Source organism: Paroedura picta, chromosome 4, assembly GCF_049243985.1.
Source record: "Paroedura picta isolate Pp20150507F chromosome 4, Ppicta_v3.0, whole genome shotgun sequence".
Classification (NCBI taxonomy): Eukaryota; Metazoa; Chordata; class Lepidosauria; order Squamata; family Gekkonidae; genus Paroedura; species Paroedura picta.
In genome coordinates, this window is record NC_135372.1 from 128,616,215 (window position 1) to 128,630,264 (window position 14,050).

A 14,050-nucleotide genomic window follows, 5' to 3' on the forward strand; every position below is an offset into this window, starting at 1 on the left:
AAGAGTTGGTTCTTATATGCTGCTTTTCTTCTACCCAAAGGAGCCTCAAAGTGGCTTACATTCGCCTTCCCTTTCCTCTCCCCACAACAGACACCGATGCAACACTGGAGCATTATGCTTGCTGCCGGTGGCTGTACCATACAGAGCATGGCTCACTAGTAAAGTGCACACCTCATGCCCAGCCTCCTGCGTGTTTACAGCTCATGTCTCCGTGCCCTTTCAAATTTTGCTGGCCGACGATTACTTCCATTATGGATTTCCATTGCATTTTTCATCACATAGCTTAAAGATTTTCCCTACGGCTGCCACAATAACATGTTTCTATATTAGAATAAGTAGCAGTTGCAGGGAGGGTTGAGTTCTGCAGAAACAGGGATCCCCCAAAGTATCTCACTTCCTATATTACACAGCAAACACTTTACAATGTGCTTCCTTCAAAAGTGCATATAGAGTCTAGACTGGATTTTTAAAAATCAACTTATTTGAGTCACATGTCCCAAAAAGAAAAGGAGGCCAGACATGATGTGTACCTTTCCACATTCTATTTTAGGATTTTATTTCTTTCCCTAGAAATGGGGCTTTTCTTTTTCATCGCATAAGCCTTATTAACCTAGCTAGTCTTGGAGAGGCCTGTGACCCAAGGCAATGCTAGGCACACGAGCCGATAAACAACCAAGAGCATTCAGAAAATAAGGACACTTTTCTAAATGGGTTTTATTGCAGAAATCTGATATTCAAAAAACCTGAATTAAATCTGGGCTTTCACCAGTGAGGCTCAATTCCCTCATTTGTTCCTCAGAACATGAACAGGCCAGGCATATGTTCTCACTGGAGGCATACATTTGAATGTTTAACTTGCACACAGGACTAGAAACGCATGGGCGTAAATGGCTACTTTGTACAGAACTGGCTGCTGAGGAATCCCAGCTGAATACGCACAACCCAGAAGCGTGTGCAAATTATGCACACTGTGCTGCACATCTAAATGGGCTGAAAACCAAAGAGCCTTCATTCACACACAAAGGCATTCAAAAACCCAGGCATCATCATCATCAACATCATCATCATCTAAATGTATTTCCCACCACTCCCAAGAATGGCTCGTGGCGGGTAACAAATTGTCCCCACTAAAACCCTGATAAAGCCCTATTAAAAACAAGAAGGACGTAGATAAAATTGAAAGGGTACAGAGGAGAGCGACGAAGATGATCTGGGGCCAAGGGACCAAGCCCTATGAAGATAGGTTGAGGGACTTGGAAATGTTCAGCCTGGAGAAAAGGAGGTTGAGAGGGGACATGATAGCCCTCTTTAAGTATTTGAAAGGTTGTCACTTAGAGGAGGGCAGGATGCTGTTTCGGCTGGCTGCAGAGGAGAGGACACGCAGTAATGGGTTTAAACTTCAAGTACAACGATATAGGCTAGATATCAGGAAAAAGTTTTTCACAGTCAGAGTAGTTCAGCAGTGGAATAGGCTGCCTAAGGAGGTGGTGAGCTCCCCCTCACTGGAAGTCTTCAAGCAAAGGTTGGATACACACTTTTCTTGGATGCTTTAGGATGCTTAGGGCTGATCCTGCGTTGAGCAGGGGGTTGGACTAGATGGCCTGTATGGCTCCTTCCAACTCTATGATTCTATGATTCTATGAATATGGGCCATAAGGACAATGAAACCAAACAGGCAAAAACATGGTGGTATTATTCAATTCTCCAATCCCTCAAGACACATATCTAAATAAGGGAATAGGGAGAGGTGGCCATCGATGACAAATGGCCCAACGCTGCAGAGCACCAGGGGGGCCCCAATCAGATTTTCCTCACATCCTGGCCTCAACCAAAGACCTGGCGGAAGAGCTCCATTTTGCAGGCCCTGCAGAATGCCGAGAGCTCCCGGAGGGCCCGCAGCTCAACCAAAAGCGGTTGTGTGTTATAACAACACATGAACCTGCCCTACACTGAACCACATCAGGGGTCAAAGTCAGCCCTGCCCACTCAGACGCCCAGAGGCCTTTCACGTCATCTCCTCACAGGCACAAACTACCCCACTTTGCACCCGAGGCAAGCGTGTGGGCGGGGCTTGGTGACACAGGGAGTAGGGGTGGGGCTTCTGTAGAAAAATGCCCACTCACAAAGCAGTCCCCTCATGGCACCTGACATCCCATCACTCCTATGAGGAGTAGTGGCAGCTAGGCCAGCCGCCGCAGGTCAACATTCCTTTGGCTTGCCCCTACCATCAGAAACGTGGGGTGGGAAACTGGCAGCCATTGAGGGGTGGCTCACACTCATGCCCACACTAGAGGGAAGGCCACAGAGGTTTGCACCAGGCAGCTGTCAGGTGTCACTCCATCTGGCACAAGCAGCTGCTGTGTTGAATCTCTGTGTTGTCAGGGGCCATGGCTGCCTGCAGCTGGGGCATGCTCCACCAAGCTATCCTCAGCCTGCCTGGGTGGGTGTCACTAGGTGCCGACCAGTCGAGGTGTGCAGCTTGAAGGGGCCCAGTGAATAGTGGCAGGGATGCCAGCCTCCTGTTGGGACCTGGAGATCCCACTTCTAAGGTCTCTCAAAGCCTGAAGATTATTTCAGGGGTTTCTCAATGGTAGAAAAGTTGAGAAAAACTGACATAGAGGCTGGAATTGAAAAAAACCCTCTGTAAATTCTTTGCTAACCAATGTTTTCATGTTTGATTCTAACATACAACTGTTTTTAATTCACTTTGATATTGAACCGAATTGAAAGTACAGACTGAAAGGTTTTCAGTTCTTCAAGCAAATTTTTGCTATCAATTAAATCTTTTCATTGAAGGAAGAAACTGTGACAAGTTTATGAATTATTGGATGCTTATTGTTATTAGCAATTACTGCTACACAGCAATTCTTTCCAACCTGGAGCCTGGCATCCCTGCACCTCTATGGGATCCAAAGCCAGAGAATCCCCCCTCCCAAGTCCCCCTTTTCTCAAGGGGGATTGATCTCTGTTGCCTGGAAATGACCTGCAATTCCAGCAAATCCCCAGGTCCCAACTGGAGATTTGCATCCTGCAACCTGTCTGGGGCACAATACCACGGTGTTCCCCCCTCCCAAACAAGCCCTTTAATCTCCAGAAGCCTGGAGAAGAGTTGTCATTGCAAAGTCCCCCCTCCAAAATAGCCATTTTTCCCTGCGGAGCTGATCTCTCTAGTCTGCAGATGACCTCCAATTCCAGGAGATATCCAGGTTGCACCTGGAGGCGCTTTTGCCATATAGCCAGCCCCTAGAAGGCCACAGTGCCTGGGGTTGGCCACAGGTATGTACCCCAGCTCCCGTTGTTTCCCTGTAGAATCTATCTGTTCTACAGCTGACCAGCAAGGCTACACTCTGAAACTTCTTCAGTAAGGAATGATTTGTTTCCCATTCCTCCTACCCGGAGAACTGGCTTCATGGGAGTGGTACCCTATTCTCCAACAACAGAATCTTTAAGGAGGATCACACTCCTCTTCCTGTCTAGACAACACAAGCCAGTCTTCCAGAAGGAAAATGTAAAATACATGAACGAATTCACAGGTCTTAGCATTTTGCCTTCACTTGACCAACTAGAGTAAACCAACAATGCAAAGTTCTGGAGAGGGGAAAGGGTACATTGGCAAAAAGCTTGGACATTATATTGTTGCTGCCTTAACCCATCTTTGCTTGGTAATGAATCCCACAATTTAAGAGTTTATTGATTTATGTGTCCAACTATTCCATGGGTATTAGGGAGAAGTAGATAGTGAGAAACCTGAGCAAGGTTTAGGGATGCTAACCTCCAGGTCAAACATGGAGATCTCCCAGAATCACAGCTGATCTCCAGAGTACAAAGATCAGGTCCCCTGGAGAAAATGGATGTTTTTGAGTCACAGATGACTAACGGTGACCCCTTAAGGCAGGGGTAGTCAAACTGTGGCCCTCCAGATGTCCGTGGACTACAATTCCCAGGAGCCCCTGCCAGCGAATGCATTCGCTGGCAGGGGCTCCTGGGAATTGTAGTCCACGGACATCTGGAGGGCCGCAGTTTGACTACCCCTGCCTTAAGGTTTTCAAGGCATGAAAAGTTCAATGGTGGCTCAATGCATCATGACCCTGGACTTCCTTGGTGGTCTCCCATCCAGGCCCCAGCCAGGGCTGGCCGTGATTAGCTTCTGAGATCAGGCAAGACTGAGCTAGCTTGGGCCATCTGGGTCAGGGCATAAGAACAACTAACTATCATTTTTACCCGGTTTTTGTTAACCTTTCAGAAAGCCCTCTCAGGAGTCGGGCTTGGCTGAGAGCACAGGATCTCTCCAAAACAAATAAAAGATGTCATAAAATGAGTGTTTGCACTCTCGTGCTAATAGGTTACTCCTGTGCAAATGATCTTCTCTATCCATTCAGTGCAGGCACAGATCTTTGATGTAGTTGCTGTTGGGACCCTTCCCATGGTGCTGGAACGATTCCAGGCTTTTGCTATCCAGCCAAGAACAGAGCAAGAGCCCACCCACCCTTTGTTCCTATTACCGATCCGATTCTGATGGAAACCTCCGTAGCATCTCTCCAGCCCAGACCTGCCTGTGTGTGGTCAGCTTTTTCAACAATGCCTCGGTGATTCAGAGAGAGAGAGAAACACTCACAAACTTTCGGTTAAAGGGAAATAGGGAAACAGAACCCCCGCTGCCTATGTTTAATCAGTGGCAAATACAAAAGCAAAGTGAGAAATCACTTCCTCCTACCTTTTCCTTTTTCCTGCTGGACACAAGGAGATAAGAGCCCTCTCAAGCCACTGGCTCCCTCCGCCCTGCCTGCCATGTGTGTAAAGTGCTGTCAAGTCCCTTCCAACTTATGGAGACCCACACGTTTGCCCGGAGAACCGTTTCAAAATTTCTCAAGCCCTAAACACCAGAAGAAGGAATGACGGGCCTTCCTTCAGGCTTCCCTCCTGATCTGTTTTCACCAGAGGAAATGGCCTTGAGGGGCTGCCAACCCCCTTCCTCAGCCTGCCCCAGGAGAGGGGTAAGCAAGCCGCCCTGAATGGGTAGAAATACTTCTATCTGCGGAAACGCTCTGCCAAAGCCAAGCTAGTGACCGTGGCCCGATGGCCCGACTTGCAGGCTCCTTCAACCACGGTTTGCTGCACAAGCCCTGGCAGACCACGGTTGGTTCCTTTCATTCCCAACCCCCAAATTCCCAGCTACTGCTCCTCTCCAGGCACACCTGTTCATCCTTAACAGGTCCAGCCAGGGTGAGAAGCTGGCCTGAAGCCAAACGGAAGCTTGTGAGTGTTCTTTGCAGCAGAAACAATGACTCTCCTGTGTCAAGAATTACACATGCCTGCATGCAAAACAACAGCAGCTCCAGCAAGCCCATAACCTATTTTGTGACCAAGCTCAACACTTTAGATTCAAAGAGGAACCCCCGGAATGGCCAAGAGCATGGCGAATACGAATGCAATCAGGACCAGAAGACGGACAACCACTACGATACTCCTCAAAGAGGAAAAGACATCAGCAAACATGATAAGAAGCCCTGCTCTGGCTAGTCTCACTCTCATTCCTTTCCTGTTGCTGGAGAGAGCAGGCCCATGCCCAAGCTCTTCTCCAGAATCATGAGGACTAGAGGTTTACTTTTTTTAAAGGAACCAGAGCTTGCGATAACACTGCCCTGAGTAAACACTGATTTAAGACAGCCACGCTCCAACTTTTTATGTGCATCCAAGGTTCTGACCTTCTACATGAGTTCACAGGAATATAAAACAGGTTTATACACACATTCCTGGTGGTGTCTGGAGAGATCAGTTTGGCCTGGAGGAAATGGGCACTTGGGAATTATACCCCACTGGCATTGTATCCCACTGGAATCCCTCCCCTCCCTAAACCGCAGGCTCCACTCCCAAATCTCCAGGTATCTCTCAACCCTACCCACACCATTCAGCCAAGGACTCTGACAACAGGAAAGCCACAGAAGATCAGCTACTGACTGACTTCTTGTAGGAGAAAAGAGTGAAAAGGAAGGGGAAGATTACTAAACAGCTTTCTGTGCATTTTTGCTAATCCAGCCTTCCCTCTCCAAATCATAGAAACAGAAGTTCATTTAATCTGGATGAGTTAAATTAGAGAAATCAGCTTTGCACAGAATTATTGTGGTTCAACAGAGATCATGCGTAATGCGCGGGGCATTAAAAACACCCTCTGCTGTTTCTGCTGACATCTTGGCTTGATGCTAAGCCCCATTTAGGAGTCATTTCCAGGGCCAAACGGCTACCTGTAAATTAACAATAACAAACAGGTGCCTTTGAGCACATGCAAAGTAACATCACTGGAAAACAGGGTTGCCATCTTCCTGGGGGCACCTGGAGACTCCCCACTATTACAACTGGTCACCCAATGACCAGCTTCCCTGGATAAAATGGCAGCTTTGGAGGGTGAACTCACCCCTCTCCAAAATCCTGCCCTTCCTAGGCTCCAACCCCCCCAAATATCTATGAATTTCCCAACCCAGGACCGGCAACTGTACTGCAAAACAATCTATCCCTACCCTTCTGAAACTAGGACCTGTTTGCAAGCCCGGCCCATCCCTTTTGAGCAGCTTTGCAAATATGGCTGGCTGGACTTGACAGGGATTGGCCAGGAGGCAAAAGTGTGTGCGCCACATCCTCTTGGAGTCGTGCGCTCGTGCCAACCTGGAGGGAGAAAAGGCTGCATGTCAACTCCAGCCTTTGTCTCAAACACAGAGGGGGCTGTTGCTATTCTAGGCCTTCGAACATGATGTTAAACACACAAAAGCCTGTGTCCTCACTGAACGCATCTTGTCCTGCCAAAGGCTTTCCCTTTAACAGACAGGCAATTGTTCAGCTGTTCTAGGAGTCCCTGCCGAGCGCACGCTCCTCAGCGGTGCATGCCAAGCTGCTGAGACCGAGCGTGCAAAGGAGGAAGCGGCATCAGGAAGCAAAACCGCAAGAGAGAAAAGCTGGGGAGGGAACCGGGAGCCGCTGCCGGGCAGCTTCCCTTCCCTCCCCAAAGTCGGCTCCAGCGTAAAATAATATTAATAACTCTAAGCCAAAGGTCGTATTTCAAGAGTTCACGCAAATTCCTTTTTTAACACCTCTCTTTAAAGGACAAAAAAGACACAAGCTTTCAGATATTTGCTTTCTAGCCCTCTTGGGTTGGAAAACAATGTTGTGGCAATGCTTACCAGATTCTTGCATTGTTTAAATTTCATGCTTTCCAGGACTGCTGCGAGGTTCTGAAGCTGGTACCCGTTTTGCTCAGTGAGTATTACTGAAGGTCTCACTTGGCTAAGGGACACTGTGAGCAGGTTTGTCAGGTCTCCACTGACCACAAGCAGGAGACGGAGAGTGGGGTTGCCAGAAGCAGGTTGGGAAACTCCTGGGGATTTGGGGATGGGGCCTGGGGAGGACAGGGACCTCAAGGGGAACAATGCTAGAGAGCCCACTTTTCCAAGCAGCCTTTTTCTCCTGGTAAAAAGATCTCTGTTCCCTGAAAATCAGTTATAATCTTAGGTGAACTCCAGCCACCATCTGGAAATTGGCAACCTTTCTTTCCGAACATGTCTAAATTGCAAGTTTATATTGGCTTTGCATCTTTGTAATGCTTTCTGCCAAGGAATCCAGAGAAATACCGTTTGTGAAGGGTGTTATGAGTCCTCTCACCCAGAGGTGGCCAAAATGTAGCTCTCCAGATGTCCATGGACTGCATTTCCCATGAGCCCCTGCCAGCATGCCCTCTCTAGCGCCTTCCCAGAACTACAATTCCCAGAGATCCCTGGAGAAGGGGGATAACTAGGAACCCAGTGTTGTTCATGTGCCAGCAACAACAGTCAGAGCCAACACTCTTCCACAAGCCCCCAAACCTGGGACAGCATCAGCATGGAGACGCTGACTCTGCTAGCATCACTGGATTGCACACTGATCACTGTTCAGCAGTATGCACATGACACAGTATTTGGGTTTGCAACTGACAGGGAGCACTGTGGAAGCAAACTGTATTTGGGCAGTCCACACTTCTGCTTCCTGTTTGCACTCACCAGCTGAGCAAATGGGGGAAAGTCCTTCACCCACCTGCACGATCACCAACATAGTGAAGTTGCCTTCTACTGAATCAGCCCATTGGTCCATCCCAATCACTATCAACTACTCAGGCCGGCAGCAGCTCCCCAGAGACCCAAGCACAGCTCTTTCACACCATGTGCTGTTGGACCCTTTAGTGGAGATGCAGGGGATTGAACCTGGGACCTTCTGTTTGCCAAGCAGAGGTTCTACCACTGAGCCAAATTCCTTCCTTTGGTCTCTTCTCATGTATGAAATACATCACACACATACATTAAACCCCAAGAATCGGGTTCAGTAGCTCCTTAAAGACCAACGAGTTTACTTCTGACAAAGGCAGCTTGCTACAGGACATGAACTCTTCTACTGCGAACCAATATGGCCGCCAAATACTTTATTCAAGCCCTGAGCTTGTTCTCCATCCCCAGAAAAGCAGTTCTGGAGGGGGTGACTGAGAGCACAGATGTGGGAGAGGAAGGCTTCTTTTAATACTGTCTCCACCTGCCTTTCCCCCCCACACCAAGCAGTTCTTCCAACTGTGGGTTTCACTGTGAATTCACTCAGAGAAAGGATTTTTTTTTGGAGGGGGGGGGTGGATCAGGAGGTAAAGGGTAAACAGTCTCAGAGTTTAGTTGTTTCTCTGCCATGGAGAACCAGCATGGTGTAGCAGTTATGAATAGCGGTTTCTAATCTGGAGAACTGGGCTTGATTCTCCACTCCTCCTCCACATGTAGCTAGAAGAAGAAGAAGAGTTGGTTCTTATATGCCGCTTTTCTCTACCAGAAGGAGTCTCAAAGTGGCTTCCAATCACCTTCCCTTTCCTCTCCCCACAACAGACACTCTGTGAGGGAGGTGGGGCAGAGAGAGCCCTGATATTCCTACTGGGTCAGAACAGCATTATCAGTGCAGTGACCAGCCCAAGGTCAGCCAACTGGCTGCATGTGGAGGAGGAATGAGGAATCAAACCCCAGATTAGAAGTCGGCGCTCCTAACCACTACCCCAAGCTGGCTGGTTGACCTTGGGCCAGCCACAGTTCCCTCAGAAATCTCTCAACCCCACCTACCTCACAATGTGACTTTTGTGAGGAGCGGAAGGGAAGGTGATTGTAAGCTACTTTGAGACTCCTTGGGGACTCGCTGGCAGGGGCTCCTGGGAATTGTACTCCACGGACATCTGGAGGACCGCAGTTTGACTAACCCTGGTCAAAAGGTTGAAAAAAGCTAAGCCAGGGCTTCTCTGATATTCAAACAGTATGTAGCCAACCATTGTTTCCAAGGCATTTCCAGTGCCCTGCCTCATTGGTGACACATCAACAGCCCAAGAGTTGGAGCCAACTTTCTCTCAGTTTACAAACATTTCCGCCTCAGGTCACCAGGGGCATGATCATTGAGACGGCTCTAATCTGGAAGCGTGGCGATATCTTTTAGGGGAGTCCAGTGAGGCCAAGCTCATAGTCACACTCCAGCGAACTAAAGAGCTTTAAAGCCTCTTCCCTATCAGCTTCTGGGCAAATCTGAATGAACTTGTTGGCTAATCATTTAAAACATTTTCACCCCCTTCCTACCTTGCAGAACACAAGGCAGCTTCCAGTGTCAATAAAACAAGAGTTATAAAAAAAAAAGTGTTAGTTCTTATGTGCCACTTTTCTCTACCTGAAGGAGTCTCCAAGCAGCTTACAAGCCCCTTCCCTTTCCCCTCTCCACAACAGACACCCTGTGAGGCAAGTGAGGCTGAGAGAAGAAGAAGAAGAGTTGGTGCTTATATGCCACTTTTCTCTACCAGGAGTCTCAAAGCGGCTTACAATTGCCTTCCCTTTCCTCTCCTCACAACAGACACCCTGTGAGGGAGGTGAGGCTGAGAGAGCCCTGATATCACTGCTGGGACAGAACCCTTTTATCAGTGCCGTGGCGAGCCCAAGGTCACCCAGCTGGCTGCATGTGGGAGAACAGGGAATCAAACCCAGCTCACCAGATTAGAAGTTGGCGCTCCTAACCACTACACCAATAAACACCATTTAAATAAACACAATTTAGTCTGTTAGGACTGCCAGGGCGTAAAAACTATAATAGCTCTTTAAAAAAAAACTGTCTTCAACTTCATCCTGAAGATCAAAAAGTGAGGCCTCCCTGGAAAACTTGTTCTATAACTGTGGGGCTGCCACCAAAAAGGCCCTCTCTTGTGTGCCCACCAGACAATTTCTTTGATTGGTGAGGCAGACAGTGGGGCCTCTCCCTAATTCCCAGGCAGGCAGGTAAAGGAGGAGATGGCCCTTCAGATAACTTGGTCCTACATGATGTAGGGCTCAGAGTCTAAGCAGCAAAGTGGAATTACAACTGCACTTAAGCCTTCCTGGGGTTCGGGTATCTCATGTGAATAGGCATTATCTCTCTGAAATACATCTTCAAAATCCCCCCTCCAACATTTTGTTTTCCAGTAAGATCTCCTTCCAGTAAGGAGAGCAAGATGATCAGCTCTCCTCATCTCTCCCTGTTTGTCAGCCATGATGCTCAGGTTTTCACCTGCTGGCTGCTTCCCTACTTAAGGTAGTCTCCTGGCATCAACAAGAGATGGGGCTTTTTATGTAGTAACTGCTGCCCTAAAAGGAGGTAAAGGCTGGCATCTCTAGAGTTCTTAGAAGGCATGGAAGAATGTTTTATTTGTTAAAATAAACCCTAAACCCTAACCTTAGGTCTAGGTTCCAGGCTGGGAAATATTAATTAATTAATATATTATATTATATTTATATACCATCCTCCCCAAAGGCTCAGGGCAGTTTACGTCAAACAGGAACAATACAAATAACTCGGTTTATAATAATAAAAAAATAACTATGACATTATGAACAATAGAACATTGGGGAAAACAATAAATCAACACTTACTGATGGCCCAGTGGGACAGCGAATCTGCCATGATAGTTGTGGGAGGAGACTGAAAGGGGCCTACTGGAATTTGTATGTTCTGAATTTGGTCTTCTAACTCAGCGGTAGTCAACCTGTGGTCCTCCAGATGTTCATGGACTACAATTCCCATGAGCCCCTGCCAGAAAACACTGGCAGTGGCTCATGGGAATTGTAGTCCATGAACATCTGGAGGACCACAGGTTGACTACCTCTGTTCTAAGCTACCTTGAGTCACAAGGAAAGCTCCCTCTTGGCAGTAGAGGTTAGGACCTGCAGTAATGAGTTTAAACTAAGAGGAGAGAGATATCGGCTAAATATCGGGGTGGGGGGGAATTTCACAGTCAGAGTAGTTCAGCAGTGGAATCAACTGCCTAATGTGAGCTCCCCCTCACCAGCAGTCTTCAGGCAGCAGCTGGACAAATCATTCTCCTGGATGTTTTAGGACGATCCTGCATTGAGCAGGGAGTTGGACTGGACAGCCTGTATGGCCCCTTTCAGCTCTTAAATTGCTTGTGGGGAAAGACTGCTGGTGTGCAAGTTTTAATTCTACGGTCATTCAGCAGTGAAACAGGAGACCAGACAAAAATGTGCCTCTCTGTGTGCCCATGCAGCTGGCCCTTTAAGGTAGAGCAGCTCCAAGAATGTGTGAAATTGACCAGAGGAGCAAAAACAAGAAGCTGGATGGAACTGCCTGAAATTGACTAGAATGTTGTCTTTATCACATAGGAAGGGCTGCTGAGAGTGGCAGGTCTGCAATGGAGCCAAGGAAGCCAGCTTTCCTGATTTGCCTTTCCAACAACTGTAATGGGATTGCCAGAGAGTTTCACTGCAAGGCAGTGCAAGGCCAGCTCTTCTTCTTCTTAAAGGCACTGCATGGCTTCAGTTCAACTCCCAAGACCTTCTCGCACCGAACTCATTCGCCTCTCCTCGAAGGAGCCACAAACCCAATTAACCTGTCCTGTTATCTGTTTACAATGACATAAACTTTACAGCAGGCCACCAAGCGTCTCCCTGAAATAAGTGCCAGAGCCATAAAGTGCTTCAGCTGACTCACGTGATATTTTATGGCACTTCCAACTCTTGCCAATGAAAAGGTTTCAGACGGGCATCACAGAAAGGTGGTCTTGCAAAAGTGGAAGAGATTGTAACAGCCGCCTGGTCACCACTTGGTTTGTGGCATCGAACCTCAGGAAAGGTATAGAGCAGTGGCTCTTAACCTTCCTAATGCCTTTAATACAGTTCCTCATGTTGTGGTGACCCCCAACCATAAAATTATGCAAGTGTTCTTTCACAGAAATTTAACCAAAACTGACCAATGGCGTGAAGGTCCATTGTTCATGATTGTATGTAAATTGGTTATAAATTGGTTATAAATTGACGGGCTGCTCATCCTGCCATGAGCCCTGCGAAAGGGTCGCCCGACCCCCCAAAGGGGTCCCGACCCCCAGGTTGAGAACCACTGGTATAGAGGCTTCTGGAGAGACGCTGCTGATCACTGCAACACGACTACCTCCAATGCATTCAAATATGGAGAAAGAAGGAGCTTTTCTGGTCTACTTATGAGTTGTTTGCGACAGAACTGAAATGTGAGTCTGTACAAATTGCAATATCTTACAGACTCTTGGAACTATGCACATTTCATTTTGAAAATGAGTTTTTCATGCAGGTTTTTTCTTTTATACGTCAAAATCTTGCTTTTGAATTTAAAGGCAATAATATTTTGTTTCCATTTGCTGAATCCTTGCAGGTCTTATTCTCTAGCTCTGAAAAGCCATTTTTATACACCTCCTTTTCTTTTCATTTGTTTTACACACACACACATAGTGCTGTTAGTGCTGTTCTGACCGAGCAATCCTGTCAGAGCTCTCTCAGCCTCACCTGCCTCAGAGGGTTTCTGTTGTGGGTAGAAGGAGGGAAGGTTGCTTTGAGACTACTTTGAGTAGTGAAAAGCGGGGTATAAAAAACAACTCTCCTTCTCCTGTTATGGTACTACAGTAGCTAAGAATTTACATACAAGTAGAATGGGCAGTTGACAGCCTAGGCCAGGGCTCTGGGGGAGGGCTCTGGGGGAGCTCCCCAGGGGCTCCTTGGCCTTTCCCTGAGCTTGGATGTCTACTCGTGTCCTGTCCTCCCCCCTCCCCATCCTCCTTGAGCATGGCAGGGAGGCATAGCAAGGCTCCTTGAAGCCTGAACAAATATTTCAAGGGCTCCTCCATGGTCAAAACGTTGGACAAGGTTGACCTACATAGACCAAGGCATCTGTGGCAGTGTGCAGATCCAAACCACAACTACAGTTGTATATTCAAATGGTTCTTTTATCAGTTTCCACAAACAAGTAAGTGTCAGACCAGAGAAAGGAAGGCAGCTCCTTCCCAGTTTATCTGCTCTAAGGAAATTCTTACCTGGACCACGGGGTGTCCTCCAGTTGGTGCTTTGACCGCCCCTCGACTCCCTTCTGTCTCGTAATGGGCACGATGGTGGGGCTTTGGCTGCACTTCAATCCGCAGTTCATAAGAGCCAGAATGGCTGGCGAGGGGCCATTCGAGTGGCGGGAGGGACTGCACAGGAATGCTGGCCCAGAAAAGAGAAATCCATGTAAACATTGTTTTAAAATACAGGTTAGTCTTTAAAGAAAAGTCAAGGGCTAGAACTTGGAAACTCCATTGAGACATTATTTTAAATATTTAACTACAATCACTGTTTATATTTAACTACAATCACCACAAAGCTTTATTCAAGACCCCACCCTGGAGAGTGCTAGAAACAACCCCTTGTTTCTCTTGCAAAGCTAATGCAGGAGAGGCACTGGCACAGGAAAGAAGTCAGTGAGCACAAAGATGTGTGTATGTGTGTAAACACATGTGTATACAAATGCTTAATCCTTACTCTAACCTGCTACTTATCCCCGCAAATGCTCTTGCTTCAGGCCATCTGAAATTGATTAATTTTTATTGGTACAACTGGGCCCTGAAGCTGGAAGTGAAACCAGGGAGTGGGGAGAGGTGGCCATTGATATATCCAGCTGTTATCTGAATTTGGCCCCAAAATGTCCATTTAAAAAATCTACACAATAGGGCCAGATACAGAAAAGGGACAATCTA

The 14,050-nt window shown here is 47.5% G+C and overlaps 1 protein-coding gene across 9 annotated transcripts in view; it reads right to left on the reverse strand.

The window, feature by feature from the left end:
- NFATC2 (nuclear factor of activated T cells 2) overlaps window positions 1-14,050 on the reverse strand; it is a 157,379-nt gene that overhangs the window by 111,381 nt on the left and 31,948 nt on the right. For all 9 annotated transcript variants that reach the window (XM_077335632.1, XM_077335635.1, XM_077335633.1 and 6 more), the window contains exon 3: window positions 13,352-13,520. In XM_077335632.1, the coding sequence (XP_077191747.1) occupies window positions 13,352-13,520 (169 nt within the window). The remainder of the gene's footprint in view (window positions 1-13,351; window positions 13,521-14,050) is intronic.